The sequence below is a fragment of the Ruditapes philippinarum genome, unplaced genomic scaffold, assembly GCF_026571515.1.
Source record: "Ruditapes philippinarum isolate M1 unplaced genomic scaffold, ASM2657151v2 ctg8246_1_1_1_1, whole genome shotgun sequence".
NCBI lineage: Eukaryota > Metazoa > Mollusca > Bivalvia > Venerida > Veneridae > Ruditapes > Ruditapes philippinarum.
In genome coordinates this window covers 53,632-69,013 of record NW_026866625.1, presented here as the reverse complement: position 1 = coordinate 69,013, position 15,382 = coordinate 53,632, and the positions used below count along the sequence as shown (strand labels likewise).

The following is a 15,382-nucleotide window of genomic DNA, read 5'->3' as shown; positions in this document are numbered from 1 at the left end:
AATTTCAGAAACCCTAAAAATTTGCAAAAATTCTCAGTTTCCAAGCCAAACATGAGAATGAATTGTTCCTTTATTATTAAATCAGCATTAAATCTTTAAATATCGATCTTCAATTTGCCCCCATTTTGAAGATATTTGCTAAAATAATTGTCGATCGAATGATTCTCTAACACACTGTGTGAAGCTGTACACGATTTTCCTATTCATTCCGCTAAACCCTGCCTATATACATTTACGTTTTTTTTTTACAAATATAAACTTTTTGTCTATAGAGTGGACTTATTTAACCAGAATAAAATTTGATTTGGTATAAAAGTGAAAAAAAAAAAAAAAAAAAAATTTCCAACTTATTACTTAAAACCAATAATCATTATTTAGCACATATACCTCGTTATTTATAATTTATTACTTATTACTAATTACCTATTATCTATAACTTATTATCTGCCAGTGGCGGGAAATAATGAACACATGGTGCAAAATAGATGTCAAAAAGTACACTTCTGTGAAAAGTTACATTGTTACGCAGCACAAGACAAAAACCAGTAACAGAGGGTATGTAATGTTGTTTTTTTTTTTAAATCAAATCCTATATGTGCTGGTGTATCTTAAATGTTACATGTTACCATATATAGAGCAGTAAGATCACTGCTGGTACTATAGAACTTTTGGTCTTACATTGTATATACTTGAGAAATAACATCGGTCTGAGCGGTGTTTTTCGGTTATTAAACACCAAATTAACCAGGAAGGCCGTTTTCCTTAGTGGTAACATTTTGCATCAAAACGACAAATAGGTGTTTAATAGCCGATAAAGACCGCTCAGATCGATGTTATTTTGTTTCTAACATGACCACAAAGAGCAAAGTAATGGAGATTGTTGAGGCTTTTTTTTCAAGCGGATATTATTTCCGCTGCCAATTTTCACATTTGGCTGTTCTATTCAACATCCTCCTGACACTATGGTAATTAACAAACAAAAAATAATGAAGAATGCATTTTTATTTCAAGTATCGTACGTTTCTGTCTTATTTAAGTATTTTTTACATCGGAGATAGATAAATCAATTTTATCCCAATTTCATCACCAACTCATACAACTTCTATATGATGTCATTCTGGCGCCTTCATGCATGCCAGAAATAACGTCATCAGCTGGTTCTAAATAATGAATTTATAACATCAGTTGAATAAAGGTAATAATAAAACTCAAAACTTGGCGCAAGTATCGATCCCTTTGTGCTACTTATGCATGTTACACAATGGAAAGGGAAAATATCAATAAAAAGCATAATTAATGTAGTTATGTTTATCAATCTTTTTTTTGTAAATTGCAGTTCAGATGGAAATGCTTTGGAGTGCATGGGTTGTACTGTTCTCAACAATTCTGATAAGCCATGCAGGAGCTGTTGTACCTCATAAAACACCACCAGTTAATCAAAATAAACAGTCTAGACTAAACTTGGTGAAAGAATATTTCAGAGATGGTTTTAAGTACTTTGAAATCGTTCTTCTTTTATTTTCTCAACACAATATTAAAATCAGCATACGGCACTTGAAGCGAATATTGAAGGCGAATAATTTATGCCGCCGAGGAGATGTTCTTACCGCAAAAGATGACGTTATTAAAGATTTGATAGAGAAAGAACTTCAGTATAGTGGAAATTGTATCGACTATAGAAGTATGTGGCGTCGTTTAATGTACGACTATAAATTAAAAGTTAAGAGGCATGATGTAATGCGGTTAATGATATAAATAGATCCTGAAGGGGTACGCTTGAGAAAGGCCGACAGGCTAATTAGAAGGAAATATTGTGCACAAGGCCCAAATTATATTTGGCACGTTGACGGATACGACAAACTTAAACAATTTGGTTTGTGTATTCATGCAGCAATAGACGGGTATAGTCGTAGAATTATCTGGTTAGAAGTTGGGGCAAGTAATAACGATCCAAAATGCATCGCTGATTATTATATTGAATCGATTAAGACTTTAAAACTTGTCCCTCGTATTGTAAGAGCTGACTGTGGCACTGAAAACACACACATCAGTTTTCTACAACCCTTACTTCGACGGAACCACAATGATTCAATGTCTGGAACCAAGAGCTTTATGTTTGGGAGAAGTACCTCGAACCAACGAATCGAAGCCTGGTGGAGCTACCTGCGACGTCAAGGAATACACTGGTGGATAAATAAACTGAAAGATTTGCAAGATACTGGCAAATTTATTGCACTTAATCCGATACATATAGAGTGTGTCCGTTTTTGCCTTATTGATGTTCTGCAAGCAGAACTAGACCGTATTGCAAAACACTGGAATTTACACAATATCCGACCTCAGAAAAGTGTAAACGAACTTCCTTCTGGTAAGCCAGATATATTATTTTACGTTACAGAATTATTTGGCGGATACGAAATGGGGAAAAGTGTTGACGATATTGAACTAAATCTTTGCCAAGAAATGTATGCTACCACCAAACAAAAAGAGAGAGCAGAATTCCATGAACTGGCATACCTTCTTAACCCAAATCTACAGATCCCGTGTAATGCAAATGATGGTTTAAAGTTATATGAAGAATTGATATGCCTTTACGATCAAGAATGTGACTAGCATATGCGCATGAACAGTAGCATACTGAACATATACATATATATACGAATGATTGCATAAATGTCTTTTGATAATTTAAAATAAAGTTGTGATATATTCAATAACTTGAGTATTAAATGGACACAATTTTTTTGCTTAACATTACTTCTATACAGCCTCTTAAATACTATAATTTTCACTTTAGTCTTTATTTGCATTATAAAGGTTTGCTTTACTGACAATTGAGATATATAAGAATACACTTTTGTATGGTACTTGTGTTATTTAATATCTAATTTACGAAGTATTCTTTTGTATTGTAAGTGTTTCTTTGTTCGACAACTACCGAAAATGAACAATTGTCTGTAGACACTGGAATCTATGTAACCCAAATTCGAAGGGTCCTTAAAGCGACTAGCTAACATATTTACGGAATTTATCTCAAAAGATAATATTGCATCATTTTCATAAATGTATTTTTCACACACCCGTGCCGATTTTGAGACTCCGTAAAAATGCTATTGCGCGGCCGTGCATATATTTTGACGTGACGTTATTAGCGTTATACAAATATAATGTAAAGACGCGCTAAATGTTAGCGTTATACTATAGGTGCGTCAATGGAAAATTACTCTTATTTCAATTTTTAAAAACGGTATTTATATTGTGTATGTGATAAATAGAATATTAAATTCGTGTAAGTTCATTACTGAATTTATTGCACTCGTTGAATAAAATAATATTATGTTCGCCAGAGGCTCGCATAATATAATTTTATTCAACGAGTGCATTAAATTCAGTATTGAACTTACACTCATTCAATATCCTCTACATGTATATACAACTAAACCATTGATACATGTCTTGATTCAGCAAGATTATTTAACCGAGTTTCAATCTTTTATTAGTATTAAATTTTTAGCTCGTCTATTCAAAGTATATGGACAGCTGTCCAATTCAGCCAGGCGTCCGCGTCCAGATTTCAGATTAAAGATTTTGTGCAGTTAAATATTTTTTTCTATAACTTTTTCTTGAGTTATCAACTTCAAACATACGTTCCATATCATCAACCACATTTTATGTGTTAAGGTTCATAACTCTAAATGCAATATTTTCAGAATTATCTCCCCTTGAACATAGCATTTTCCTAGAAAATATTATGTTTTACTGTAACTTATCAGGAATAAAATTCTTTGATAAATTTTAGACACCCTTCACCCAAGGAACAATCATGGCAAGTTGCGTTGAAATTGGACTTGTGGGTTTTAACAAAAGGATTTTTTAAGTTCACTATAACATATGCACGCACAAACATGAATCGCAAAATATGGCAGTGGCATAAAGAATTATAAATTTTAATTTTCCAGGATTTGGACCAGGGTCTCTAGTCTGTTTATAAACGAGTAATGCTTCAATTTGTACAAGACTCAGATGTATGATTTTATTGGTGACGCCGGTGAGCGGCGTCGTCTCTTATGAAATGCTTTTTATTTTGGCCTATGGAAGGAGCTGTTATCATTAGCAGTTAATGTCATGTTGTGTTAATTAGTTTTATTTTGATCCGTAAAAATCAAGTAAAATAATATGTTGTTATATTTGTATTTAATAACATTATGTAAAAAGCATGTGCATTGTGATATTATTTTCACGAAATTGCAGCTTGTCCCTTAGCTTTATTGGCAATACTAAAACCCGAATTTCGAATATCGTTGTGGTCTACATTGATGCTGTATTCTTTTTCATTCATTTATATATTTACAAAATATTCCTACAAGAAGAACGTTCACCTGTAAATGAGTATTAAGATTGGTATTGGAACTGTTGTAAACGATTATCCTATTGATTTTATCCATATTACGTTTATCTATTGCACAGAATGATTGTTTTTACAAAGTGTACCAGTATCCGGATGTTGAAAGCTATCCGATTTTCTGCAATTACTGCTGTCACATGGCCATCTAACTTTTTATGAATACTTTACCATTACTTTGCATGGCTTAATAAACCTGATCCTGCAACATTTCATAATTTTGCTGTTTAGGATGTTCTTTTGGTTTCAGGTTTTCTCTATTTTAAGGGGAAGTAACTCATGTTTACAAAATTATTTATTCCTTTCTGTCTATCTTAATTTTTACTTACTAATTTTGTAGTATAAAATTTACCAGTTGTAAACTTGTTAAGTGGATATAAAAATGTATAAAAATATGTGCATTTACATGTCTCATCGTTCAATTCATACTTTCATTGCATACAACAAATGAAATCCCTAATTGATGCTTGTCACAAGATGCTCTGAAAAAAAATTCTTAAAACACTGTCTCTGTTGAATATTTGGAAAGTCCAACTTTCCAAGAGAACATTTGCAATGGTCGTTTCTAATGTTATGGTAAGAGGGCAATATCCTTTGTTCATATTGTATCAAAAGACCCAATTCAGTTAGTAGAGAAAATGTATCTGTCTCTACTCCCCTAAAGATATTAATTAATAACAGTCACTGTCTACAGTCTACACTGTGCTGGCAACAGCATCTTGCAAGATCCATGCAGAAGAAATCGGCGAGATAACCGGACTTGTAGATTAGGTATAAGTATGCAGGCGAATCCAGAATGAGTTGTCGTAAATGCCAGAGATTTGGCTTGTACATGTGATAAGGATTACTTTAAAATATCAAAATAAGACAAAAATATTGCGCTAATTTTCACTTACTTATTTTAATTATTAAATTTTGTCATACTTTTTACTTATAAGCTTAAGCGTTAGATAGTGCCTCTAAAGCGCATTCGTAACAAAGCACAAAAAATCGATAGTTAAAATTTTATTAAGCTTTTGAAATGTAACCGACAACTTTTCCTACATAAAAACTACAATATATAATTCACTTTAATACGGAAAACAAGAACACAAAAGAAAGGCAGCGTTCAATGAACACAACCCCACACGACCAAGCAAAACATAATCTGCAATCTATTCAAAACAATTAAACATTAAAAGTCGAGATCCCACTACCATAAAATGACTTCAGTAAATGGCGAAAGTTCTTTCAGCTTTTCTTATATTTCACTCGTAAGGGATGATTTAGTGCAATAATGGGAATAAATATTTTAATGAAATGTAGTTACAATTTCTCTTAAGAAATGACAATAAATATTTGTAGAAATTTATAATACCTTTATTTAACACAAGGTTTTTAACAAAACGAGTATTGTATATAAACATGAGTGTATAATTTCTGTAAGCTCAAAAGCTAATTCTTAAAGGAACTCAACTGAGATTTTTTGATATACTGAAATTGATTTTTTTTTTGTATTTAAAAGGACTTTAGCATGTTATATTGAAAATAATATGAAATATTGTCAGGCATCCTATAATAAGATGATTCAAGTCGTCAGTTTCACTCCCATGAATAATATTCGGTCCATGAATGAAGCAAACAACTTGATTTGGATCAAAATTGACTTGTGGGAAATAGTAAACATTTTCCTTGTCTACCAAATATTCTTTATTGTCTTTCTGTACACTAATTACTGAATAGCCATCATTGAAAACATTGTATTCTTCAAGATCATCTTTTGCCAAAGACATAGCAGTTCTGTATGATTTAATGAAAATGGAACTTCCTGTATCAGCATATACAGATTGTGTTTTTTTCTCATATGATATTTCCAGCAACCCAACTTTAATGTTGTTTACAAGAAAACACGGACTTTCTTCTTTTGTTTTTAAACATTTATCTGTATCCGATTCTGATTTGATTTTCGTTCTTAAGTATAAATGACACTGAGATGGGTACAGTCCATAAGCTTTAACATACTCTGTGAAGCAACAGGGCAGACCATTTCTGTCTGTGAAGCCTGAAATTTCTTGTCCAGAAGCTGTCACAAGGGTAACAGCCATTTCCTCTAATAAACCAAACTTGCTTTTGCCATCCTTAAAGTAAAATGCTTTCCCTTCTACGAGTATTTCATCTACTGTTACTTCTTCATCAGAATTCTTGTATATATATCGTTTACCACCTCCATTCCTTTGCATAACAATTCTGTATTTCCCTTTGCTAAAATGTTGCCAACCTATGGGCACTTTGTATTCTGACCTCCTTCCACGCCCACGACCACTTCTAGTATAAGGACTCGTGTGCTAAAAACAGAATAATATTTAGTTTATAAATTAAAGAAGCCATGTAAATATAATTTATCATTACTTATTTCTATACTTTTATTTGTTGTTACTAAATTGTTATTTGTAAGGAGTTATAGATCTTTTATAGACTTGGTTAATTGCAACAATGGCAAAAAGGAGAACAAAGAAATTATTCTAAAAATGTTATTTTAAGTCATGTTTTCAGTGTGTTTATATTAAATTGAATTGTTCATTACTGCTTCATAAAACAAGAGCTGTCCGTAAGACAGCGCGCTCGACTTTTTTATTGCTTGCCAATAAAAAAAGTTTTTGCAGTAAAAGGCAATACAAGAATCTCTGTATTTTTAAAGTGAACAATGGCCATGAGCATTAAGATATTTAGTGAAGAATTATTTTACTGAATTGTGTGATACCCTTGAACACTGCAGCAAAGTTTGAAATGTTTAAGTCAAAAGAGGGCTGGTAAGAAAGAAAAAAAAACTGAGTTGAGCCTTAAATAAATTTAATAGTATTAAACCCACTTTGAGAGAATAAGGTATTTTTACGTCACTCAGAACACCTTGGTAAATGACATAATAACATAATTTTTCAAGAAATCTATGCCAAGGAAGCAGTATATTTTTGTACAATCAGCATAAAATAAAATAAAAGGCCTTAATTTTTAAAACAAATCCTTGACAGAGTTACCTTCTCTTGCGTACAGATGGGGGTAATGATGTGAAATAGCATTAAAAGTTTCAAAGCAATATCTCAAAGGGTTAAGGCAATAAGTGGATTTTACCCATATTCAATGTATTTTCTAAGTCAAAAAGGGGCATAATTCTGTCAAAAACCTTGACAGAGTTATGTCCTCTTGTCTGTTGATGAAGGTCGTGATGGTAAACAAGTATGGTCAGTTTCAAAGCAATACCTCCAATGGTTTTGAAATAAAGTGAGGTGGTACAAAAAACTTAACCAAGCTCAATACACTTTCTAAGTCAAAAAAGGGCCATAATTCTGTCAAAAACCTTGACAGAGTTATGTACTCTTGTCTGTAGATGGAGGTTATGATGGTGAACAAGTATGGTAAGTTTCAAAGCCATACTTGTAATACTTCTGAAATAAAGTGGGGTGGTACGAAAAACTTAACCAAGGTGTGACGCCAACGCCGACGCCGACGCCGGGGCGAGTAGGATAGCTCCCCTTTTCATAGAAAAGTCGAGCTAAAAACTATTATATAGTTGTAGCTATCATTACTTGGTCTTACTTGTTTTATCTTCATTAATATCATTTAATATAAGTTCTTAATAGACTGCATACATCACATGACCAAAGTAAATATATGTTTGTCCATATAACAAACGACAACCATAAATACCAATCTTGATCAAATTGATTATGTTGAAATCAAGATAAATTCAATATTTGCTGTCACAAAACTGGGAGGTGACCCTGACCTATATTCTTTCCAAGTTTCCAGGTCTTAGAAAAGTAATGATGCAACAAGAAAATCATGCATGAAATTATAATATTATCACAAAAATTAACTGAGGGTGATAAACCTTTTCTGACTTTTTTCAAATTTGTATATGTTACAAAGACCTGCAGAATTGAACAAATAACCTTAAAGGTAAATGTTATCTGAAGGTGAAGGTCTTGCTCAAATTGCTGAACATATCAGTTTGTCAAAGGTACTCAATTATGATTAGCATCTGTCAAGTATTTTCATAGTTCTGAAAATTTGCGCAATTCAATGAATTGGCCTTGATGCCCAAATTCCTATATGAATCATTCATTATGTGCAATTTGTCAACAGTGTTGTTTAGTCTCAGAATGATAAATAATAATTCAAATAAGAACAATGCAGCATTACATTTAGCAAAATTCAAGAATTAACATCTAAAGTTGAAGGCCATATAAATGTCAGGATCAAGTTCAGATTGATCAAACTATAGGTACTTTTTAAATGGGTGTTAAGCATGAACATATCAAACACTTTACAGACATGTTTTGGTCAATTTTAGCAAATTCAATTTCGTGATCAATTACATCAAGTCTGTTTTCTTGTAAACGTCAAGTTCAGTTGGAATATGATAATGGCATCGAGCATTGTTATAACAATAGTTTTGCCATTAATTGCAAAGTTCAGGCAATATTTCACAAGTGGACCTAAAATATAAATCAATGTCAAATTTAGTTTGGGATACTGGAAGCTCTTTTCCTAAGAGTTATTGTTTTAAGTAAGAAGACAATCAAATCATTAATAACAAATAATGAATATGTAAAGTAATAAATTCTATTACTTAAAGTTTTAAAAGAGCATAATTCTAGTCCAAACAAGCAATTATCATAGTATTGCAAGCAATCCATAAGTCCCCTTCCGATTAGAACCCCAGCAACATTCTGATGGGCCATTGGCCATTCAATTTTACCAGTGAATGAACTAAAATCTTTTCAGTTCTAAGTTTGTCTATATCACAGTAATATGTTAAGTTTCCCTGCCTTAGTAAGTAAATTATATTTATACAACCTTGTCATATTATTATGATGTGGGATTTTAAAGTAAATCCTATTAGGAATGAAGAAGTTGGAGTAAAAAATACCAATTTCTCGAAAAAAATCTAAGTTCAAGGGGGACATAATTCTGAAAATAGTCATGCTAGAGTATTTAACCTTCTCAAAAATGTTGAGTGATAATAAGACACATATAAAAATATTATATGAAGTTTGAAGTAGATACATTAGGAAATAAAGAAGTTATTTAAAAAAGACAACATTATTTTTCATAAAAATTCTAAGTTCAAGGGAGGTAATACTGATAATTTTTGTGCTAGAGTTGTAAACCTTGTCGCATATGATGTGGATGATGACAAGAAACTTATATTTAAAGTTTGAAGTAAACACCTTAAGAAATAAAGAACTTATGGTGAAAAAGCTGAAAAATCTAAATCAGAAATCTTGAAATTCAGGCTATTTGTTGCCATAGCAACCAGAATTTTCAACATAGGAACAAAAGGAAAAGACGTGCATAATTTCCATACTGCCATCTATCCATATATTAAGTTTCATAAAAATATTTTTAGTATTTTTTGCGTTGTCGCGGGATCCAGTTTTGTGGACGGACTGACGGACTAACAGACAGACAGACGGACGGAGGGTAAACCTTAAGTCCCCTCCGGTTAAACCGGTAGGGAACTAATTAAGACCTATTACTTAAGACCTATTACTTAAAATTTATTACTTAAGACTTATTACTTAAGACCTATTACTTAAGACTTATTACTTAAGACTTATTACTTAAGATTTATTACTTAAGATTTATTACTTAAGACTTATTACTTAAGATTTATTACCTATCATTAAAGGTGTATAAATGTATATCCATATTGGCTGTGTAACCTAGTTTTTCTAGTAACCTAGTGTAACCATATTTGACACTGCCCTAGAAATCATCAGCACAACCTTTCACACCAATTTCCAGGATATTTTGACTGAAACAGTAGTCTCTATAGTGTTTTTCCATATTGGAAACCTATGGCCATCCAGGCTGGGGCCAATTTTGACAATTTTAAAATAATTGGTGACACTAAACCTCTTTAAAAAGCATATTCATTTCCCAAATGAACTAACTTTTGCAAATAATACATAAATAACAAATTCTGAGAATTTTACTTTCCATCATACCTTTGAAAGAGATTGCCTTTCAGTTATTTTAGTGGCCATTATGCTTTGTACTAGCTGCTGTAACTTCTGTTTCCGCTTTGTACGATCCTGCAAAGCATAACAAATACTTTACTAACTATTTCTTATCTTTAAAGGTGATTCTTTACCTTGTCTGATACTAAATAAGGTTTATACACTGCCACCCTGCTATAAAATTAGCCACATTTTAATGCCAAGTCCATTATAATGCTCAAAGAACAAACTTGGTAAAGATTTACAATGTGATCTTTGTGTTGACATATCATTTATCAATCTAACATTTTATTCTGAATATATACACACTATTTTTTGCAAAAAACAATACTTATGGTACTTTTCCTTATTCATACATCCAACATCAAGTATCATTTCAATGTGTTCTTTGTATGTATGCAGTCTTTTCAACTTTTAATCTTCAAACTTTCTATTAAGCTATCACTCAGAATAAGTGTAGACATATTATCATCTGCTCTGCTATATACGCCCGAAGAAAACGGTATTTAGCTAGGTTTTCGAAAAGGTCCAATCCAATACACTTAAAAACTTTCTCAAGGCTTTACTTAACAGAATGGGATGCTTTAATTATAATCAGGAACCTAGATCAAATGATATATGAAATAAAGGTCGCTGTTTAATTGCCACAGATAGTCAGAATACTAGATCTAAAATGGCCCTGTACCTACTGCTGTAATCGGGACATTTCTTTTTTCAACAAAATTGAGAACAAGAAAAATTGTTTCCTACTTAACGTCCACAAAAAGGTTTCAATAAAGTAGAAATTATTCTAAACAGCGTGCAGTTACATTTAATTATTGACTTATTAATGTATCATACATACCATCTGTAACTGATCCTCAACTTCACCCTTTTCAGTCATCGCCTCAATTAAAACATCTTATTTCTCCCGCCAAATATAGCGCGGTTCAGATAATATGTAAATAATAAGTCATAATCTTTAAATAATAAGTTATAAGTTATAGATAATAGGTAATAAGTAATAAATTTTAAGTACTAAATTTTAAATAATAAATGTCCCTCCAGGGCTTCCGTACTTATGTTCATCTTTTAGTAAAATATTTTAATCAAATAAATTCATTATATCTATGAAATTATTATGTCTCAATTCCAATAAAGGAATGAATAAGCTATGTATGGGAACAAGAGAAGTTGGTCATTAATAAAAATGCCAGGTTTTTTTAATGTCACTATATACTTATATTGTAGCAATCTTTAGTTTAGTGTGTAGAATAATTTTATACATATCTTCTTTGTTTGAAGTCAAAACATGTTTATTTCATATTTACAAATAGACTGTGTAGCAATTTTCTAATTTCAAATTTGAGCATAGTATGTCTGTAAACTAGAATGCCTCACTGTCAACTATTACCCTCATGGTCACCAGTATGCTTTCTCATTCATTTTAATGAAAATTATTGGGTAAACCAAAGCTGGCTTTAATTTAAAGATTTGTTATAATACAGTGAGTCACTTAAGTAACAGCAAGAAGATAAATAACCGATGATCGATTATTGAACTTTATATTCGATCATCGCTAATCGGTCCTATAAACGATCAATTTTCGATTATACTCGATCATCGTTAAATCCCTACTGGAAACTGTTTTTAGTTTTGAGGTAATAGCTACCTTGAACTTTGACCGTGTGACCCCAAAATCAATAGGGGTGTTGCACCCTATATGGACAATCATCCTATGAAGTTTGAATATTGTGGGACAAATAGACCTTAAGTTATGCTCTGGAAACTGTTTTCAGTTTTAAAGTAATAGTGACTTTGACCTTTGACCTTGTGACCCCAAAATCCATAGGGGTCTTCTACTGAATGTAGACAATCATCCTATGAAGTTTGAACACTGTCGGCCTAATGGAACTTAAGTTATGCTCCGGAAACTGTTTTCAGTTTTAAGGTCATAGTGACCTTGACCTTTGACCTTGTGACCCCAAAATCAATAGGGGTCTTCTACCCAATATGGACAATCATCCTATGAAGTTTGAACACTGTCGGCCAAATGGACCTTAAGTTATGCTCCGGAAACTGTTTTCAGTTTTAAGGTCATAGTGACCTTGACCTTTGACCTTGTGACCTCAAAATCAATAGGGGTCTTCTACCCAATATGGACAATCATCCTATGAAGTTTGAACACTTTGGGCCAAATGGAACTTAAGTTATGCTCCGGAAACTGTTTTCAGTTCATAGTGACCTTGACCTTTGACCTCGTGACCCCAAAATCAATAGGGGTCTTCTACCCAATATGGACACTCATCCTATGAAGTTTGAATGTTGTGGGCCAAATGAAACTTAAGATATGCTCCGGAAACCAAATTGCTAACGGACGGACGGACAGACGGACGGACGGACGGACGCCAGGGGGTATAACATAATATGCCCGAAATTCTTTCGGGCATATAATAAAAGTATTATAAACAATGATTATAAAGGGTTAGAATTTAGCAAGATTTTCTACTTGCAGATTTTGCAAGTGATCAAATGTTTAACTGGCAATATGTGGTAGTCAACTGGCATTTCCATGATCACGTATCTTATTATTATTATTATTATTGTTATAATAATACACAATGACAATGTATTTTGAACATCTGGTATGACAAAAGATAATAAACTTGAATGTCTATTGAATATCAGAAACATCTTTATTACTGGTTAACACAGATGTCTTCTTGTAACGAAACAAAAACATTTCAACACATTAATTTATAAATGATAAACAATTGTTTAGAGATCAGAATAGATATACCAGAGGAACACCCACTGGTGACAACGTGCAGTTATAAACATGTTCATGTTATGTAATTTCTTAGGACCTTCATTAATTTTCGCATATTTTGTACTTGATTACACCAACAGCCTGAAAACTAAATAAATATTTCAGCTTAAAAGTAAACACTTTACAGAGGAGTGCTACGCATTTACAATGGACCCCAGTGATTTTTCTCACTAAATTGGGAAGAGGCCTTAGCCTCTTGATTTTGAGAAAAAATATCGCTAAAACAGACTTCCCGAAAGTTGAAAAAAACTGTCAGACATTCGGTCTGACAAACCATGAAAATCTGTCGGACCGAAACAAAATCTGTCAGACCAAATAAAATTGATCAAAATCAAAGAAAACTTGTGTTTGTATTTCTGAGACACTTTTTGTTTTTTATTTTTTCGCCGTAAAAATCGGCACAATCCGTACAGCGCATTTTCATCTCCTCCCTGTCATACACCAATGATTCATGGTTCTGCTTCCATTTTTCATTAAATTTCGTCTCGGGTCTATTCTTTTCATCCTTTTATTGCTGTTCTGCGCACTCTTCTGACGTAGATTTTCGGTTTTTCCCAGGTTTGGCACCTTTAGCGACGCCATTTTGTATACATGCGGCTTGGATAAAAGCCGGACAGTCGGACCGATCCGGAATAAAAAATTGTCGGACCTGATCAAAATTTATCGGACATGTCCGTCGGACCGACGTATTTCGGGAAGTCTGTAAAACTGCTGATTTGGGAAGTAAAAAAGCTGGTTTAAGTTCAGATTTTGGGAAAACTGCATGATTTTAAAGAAAATTTCAATTGGGAAGAGGCCTTTTTTTGGAGTCTGTTATATAAGTAGGAAAATCACTGGACCCTGATTACATCTTGGATGCTCTAACCAATAGTGTTTGGCTGTTATAAATAGTCCATCAAAATATAATCACAGAAAAAATAAATAGAGCAACCAAAAATTGGTTTTTAAGTTTTTTAAGGTAAACTTCATCAATTACTGCATCTGACACAGTCAACATCATCAGTTTCTGCAGTGGGCAGTTGCCAAACATCATCATCAGCCCAGAAGATAACAATTATGTAAACGTCCAAAAGGAACAGTCACTTGCAAATAAATGCCAGCTAGAGTAATTTTTACTGGCATTATTAGATTTTAACTGGCATTTTGCCAGTATGCCAGCTTAAATTCGAACCCTGATTATAGAACAATATGTAATTGAATAAAGCCAATTATACCAATATAGACCGGTAATTAGTAAATTTGCTTTTTTGTTTGATTTTTACAAATTTTGTCCTTCAAAATGCAGGGCAAGTGCATTTTATGAAGGGCAAGTAAATTTGGAGGGTCACTTGCACCGCAGAGCTAGTGGCCCGAAAAAAATTCATCGAGGCCTGGGACTTTCCAGCTTTACTTGTGGAGACCTCATGTACCCTTCTGTGCATTATTTCAGCCACAAACGGGCACCTGAGTAGAACCAATGACTTTCCCTTAGCTAGCTGGATAGCTTTCTGAGGTTCTCACATGAAACAATTCAAAGACCCTTGTATGATTTAAACCTACAGCAGTGACAGGCAAGTTTGAAGTCAACAACCTTAACCACTCAGGGCCCACTATATTCTGCTCTGTTATTATCTTTTATGCATCTCTTATACGACTGATTATTTCAAATTATTTGACTTATTTTAATTATATAAGTACAAGCATTTAAGGGCTGGGATATATTTGTCAAATTATAAATAAATGTTTTGTAAATTAATTGATAAAACTAAACTATTTCAAATTATTTTAACAAGTTATTTAACAACTAAACTATTTCAAATCATTTTAACAAGTTATTTAACATCATTTATAACAGTAGGGCATCCTTTTAGTATGAGAAATGGTTAATTCAGTTAGTACCTAAAAGTACTCAATACCATCTAGAAGAGTATGTAAAGAGACTAGAATAACATAGCTTAAGGTCTTCAGTGTAATGGGTCCCATTTATGTACTGTGACATGACATGAACGCTGAAGACAGACCTGTAGGGAAAGTCCACCAATAATTTTGCCAGGAATCTGACACACTCAAATTAATCAATCTAGCATGCCATGTAGTAAAGCAGTCATCAAAATTAGCACTTGCACGGTGGCCCATGGCCAGTGAAAGTTAGTTGGGGGGGCCAATGAAAATTTTAAGAAAATGTAGTTA

General features: G+C 32.8%; 2 protein-coding genes across 2 annotated transcripts in view; both read right to left on the bottom strand.

Moving 5' to 3' along the window:
• LOC132733102 (uncharacterized) overlaps positions 1–15,382 on the bottom strand; it is a gene marked incomplete at its 3' end in the record, with an annotated part of 50,190 nt that overhangs the window by 16,266 nt on the left and 18,542 nt on the right. The window lies entirely within an intron of this gene.
• Positions 5,802–11,459, bottom strand: LOC132733104 (uncharacterized). The gene is made up of 3 exons (XM_060719700.1): positions 11,249–11,459; positions 10,393–10,479; positions 5,802–6,726 (listed from the first exon to the last, which is right to left on the bottom strand). The coding sequence occupies exons 1-3, from the start codon at positions 11,285–11,287 to the stop codon at positions 5,911–5,913; spliced, it is 942 nt and encodes a 313-aa protein (XP_060575683.1). The 5' UTR covers positions 11,288–11,459; the 3' UTR covers positions 5,802–5,910.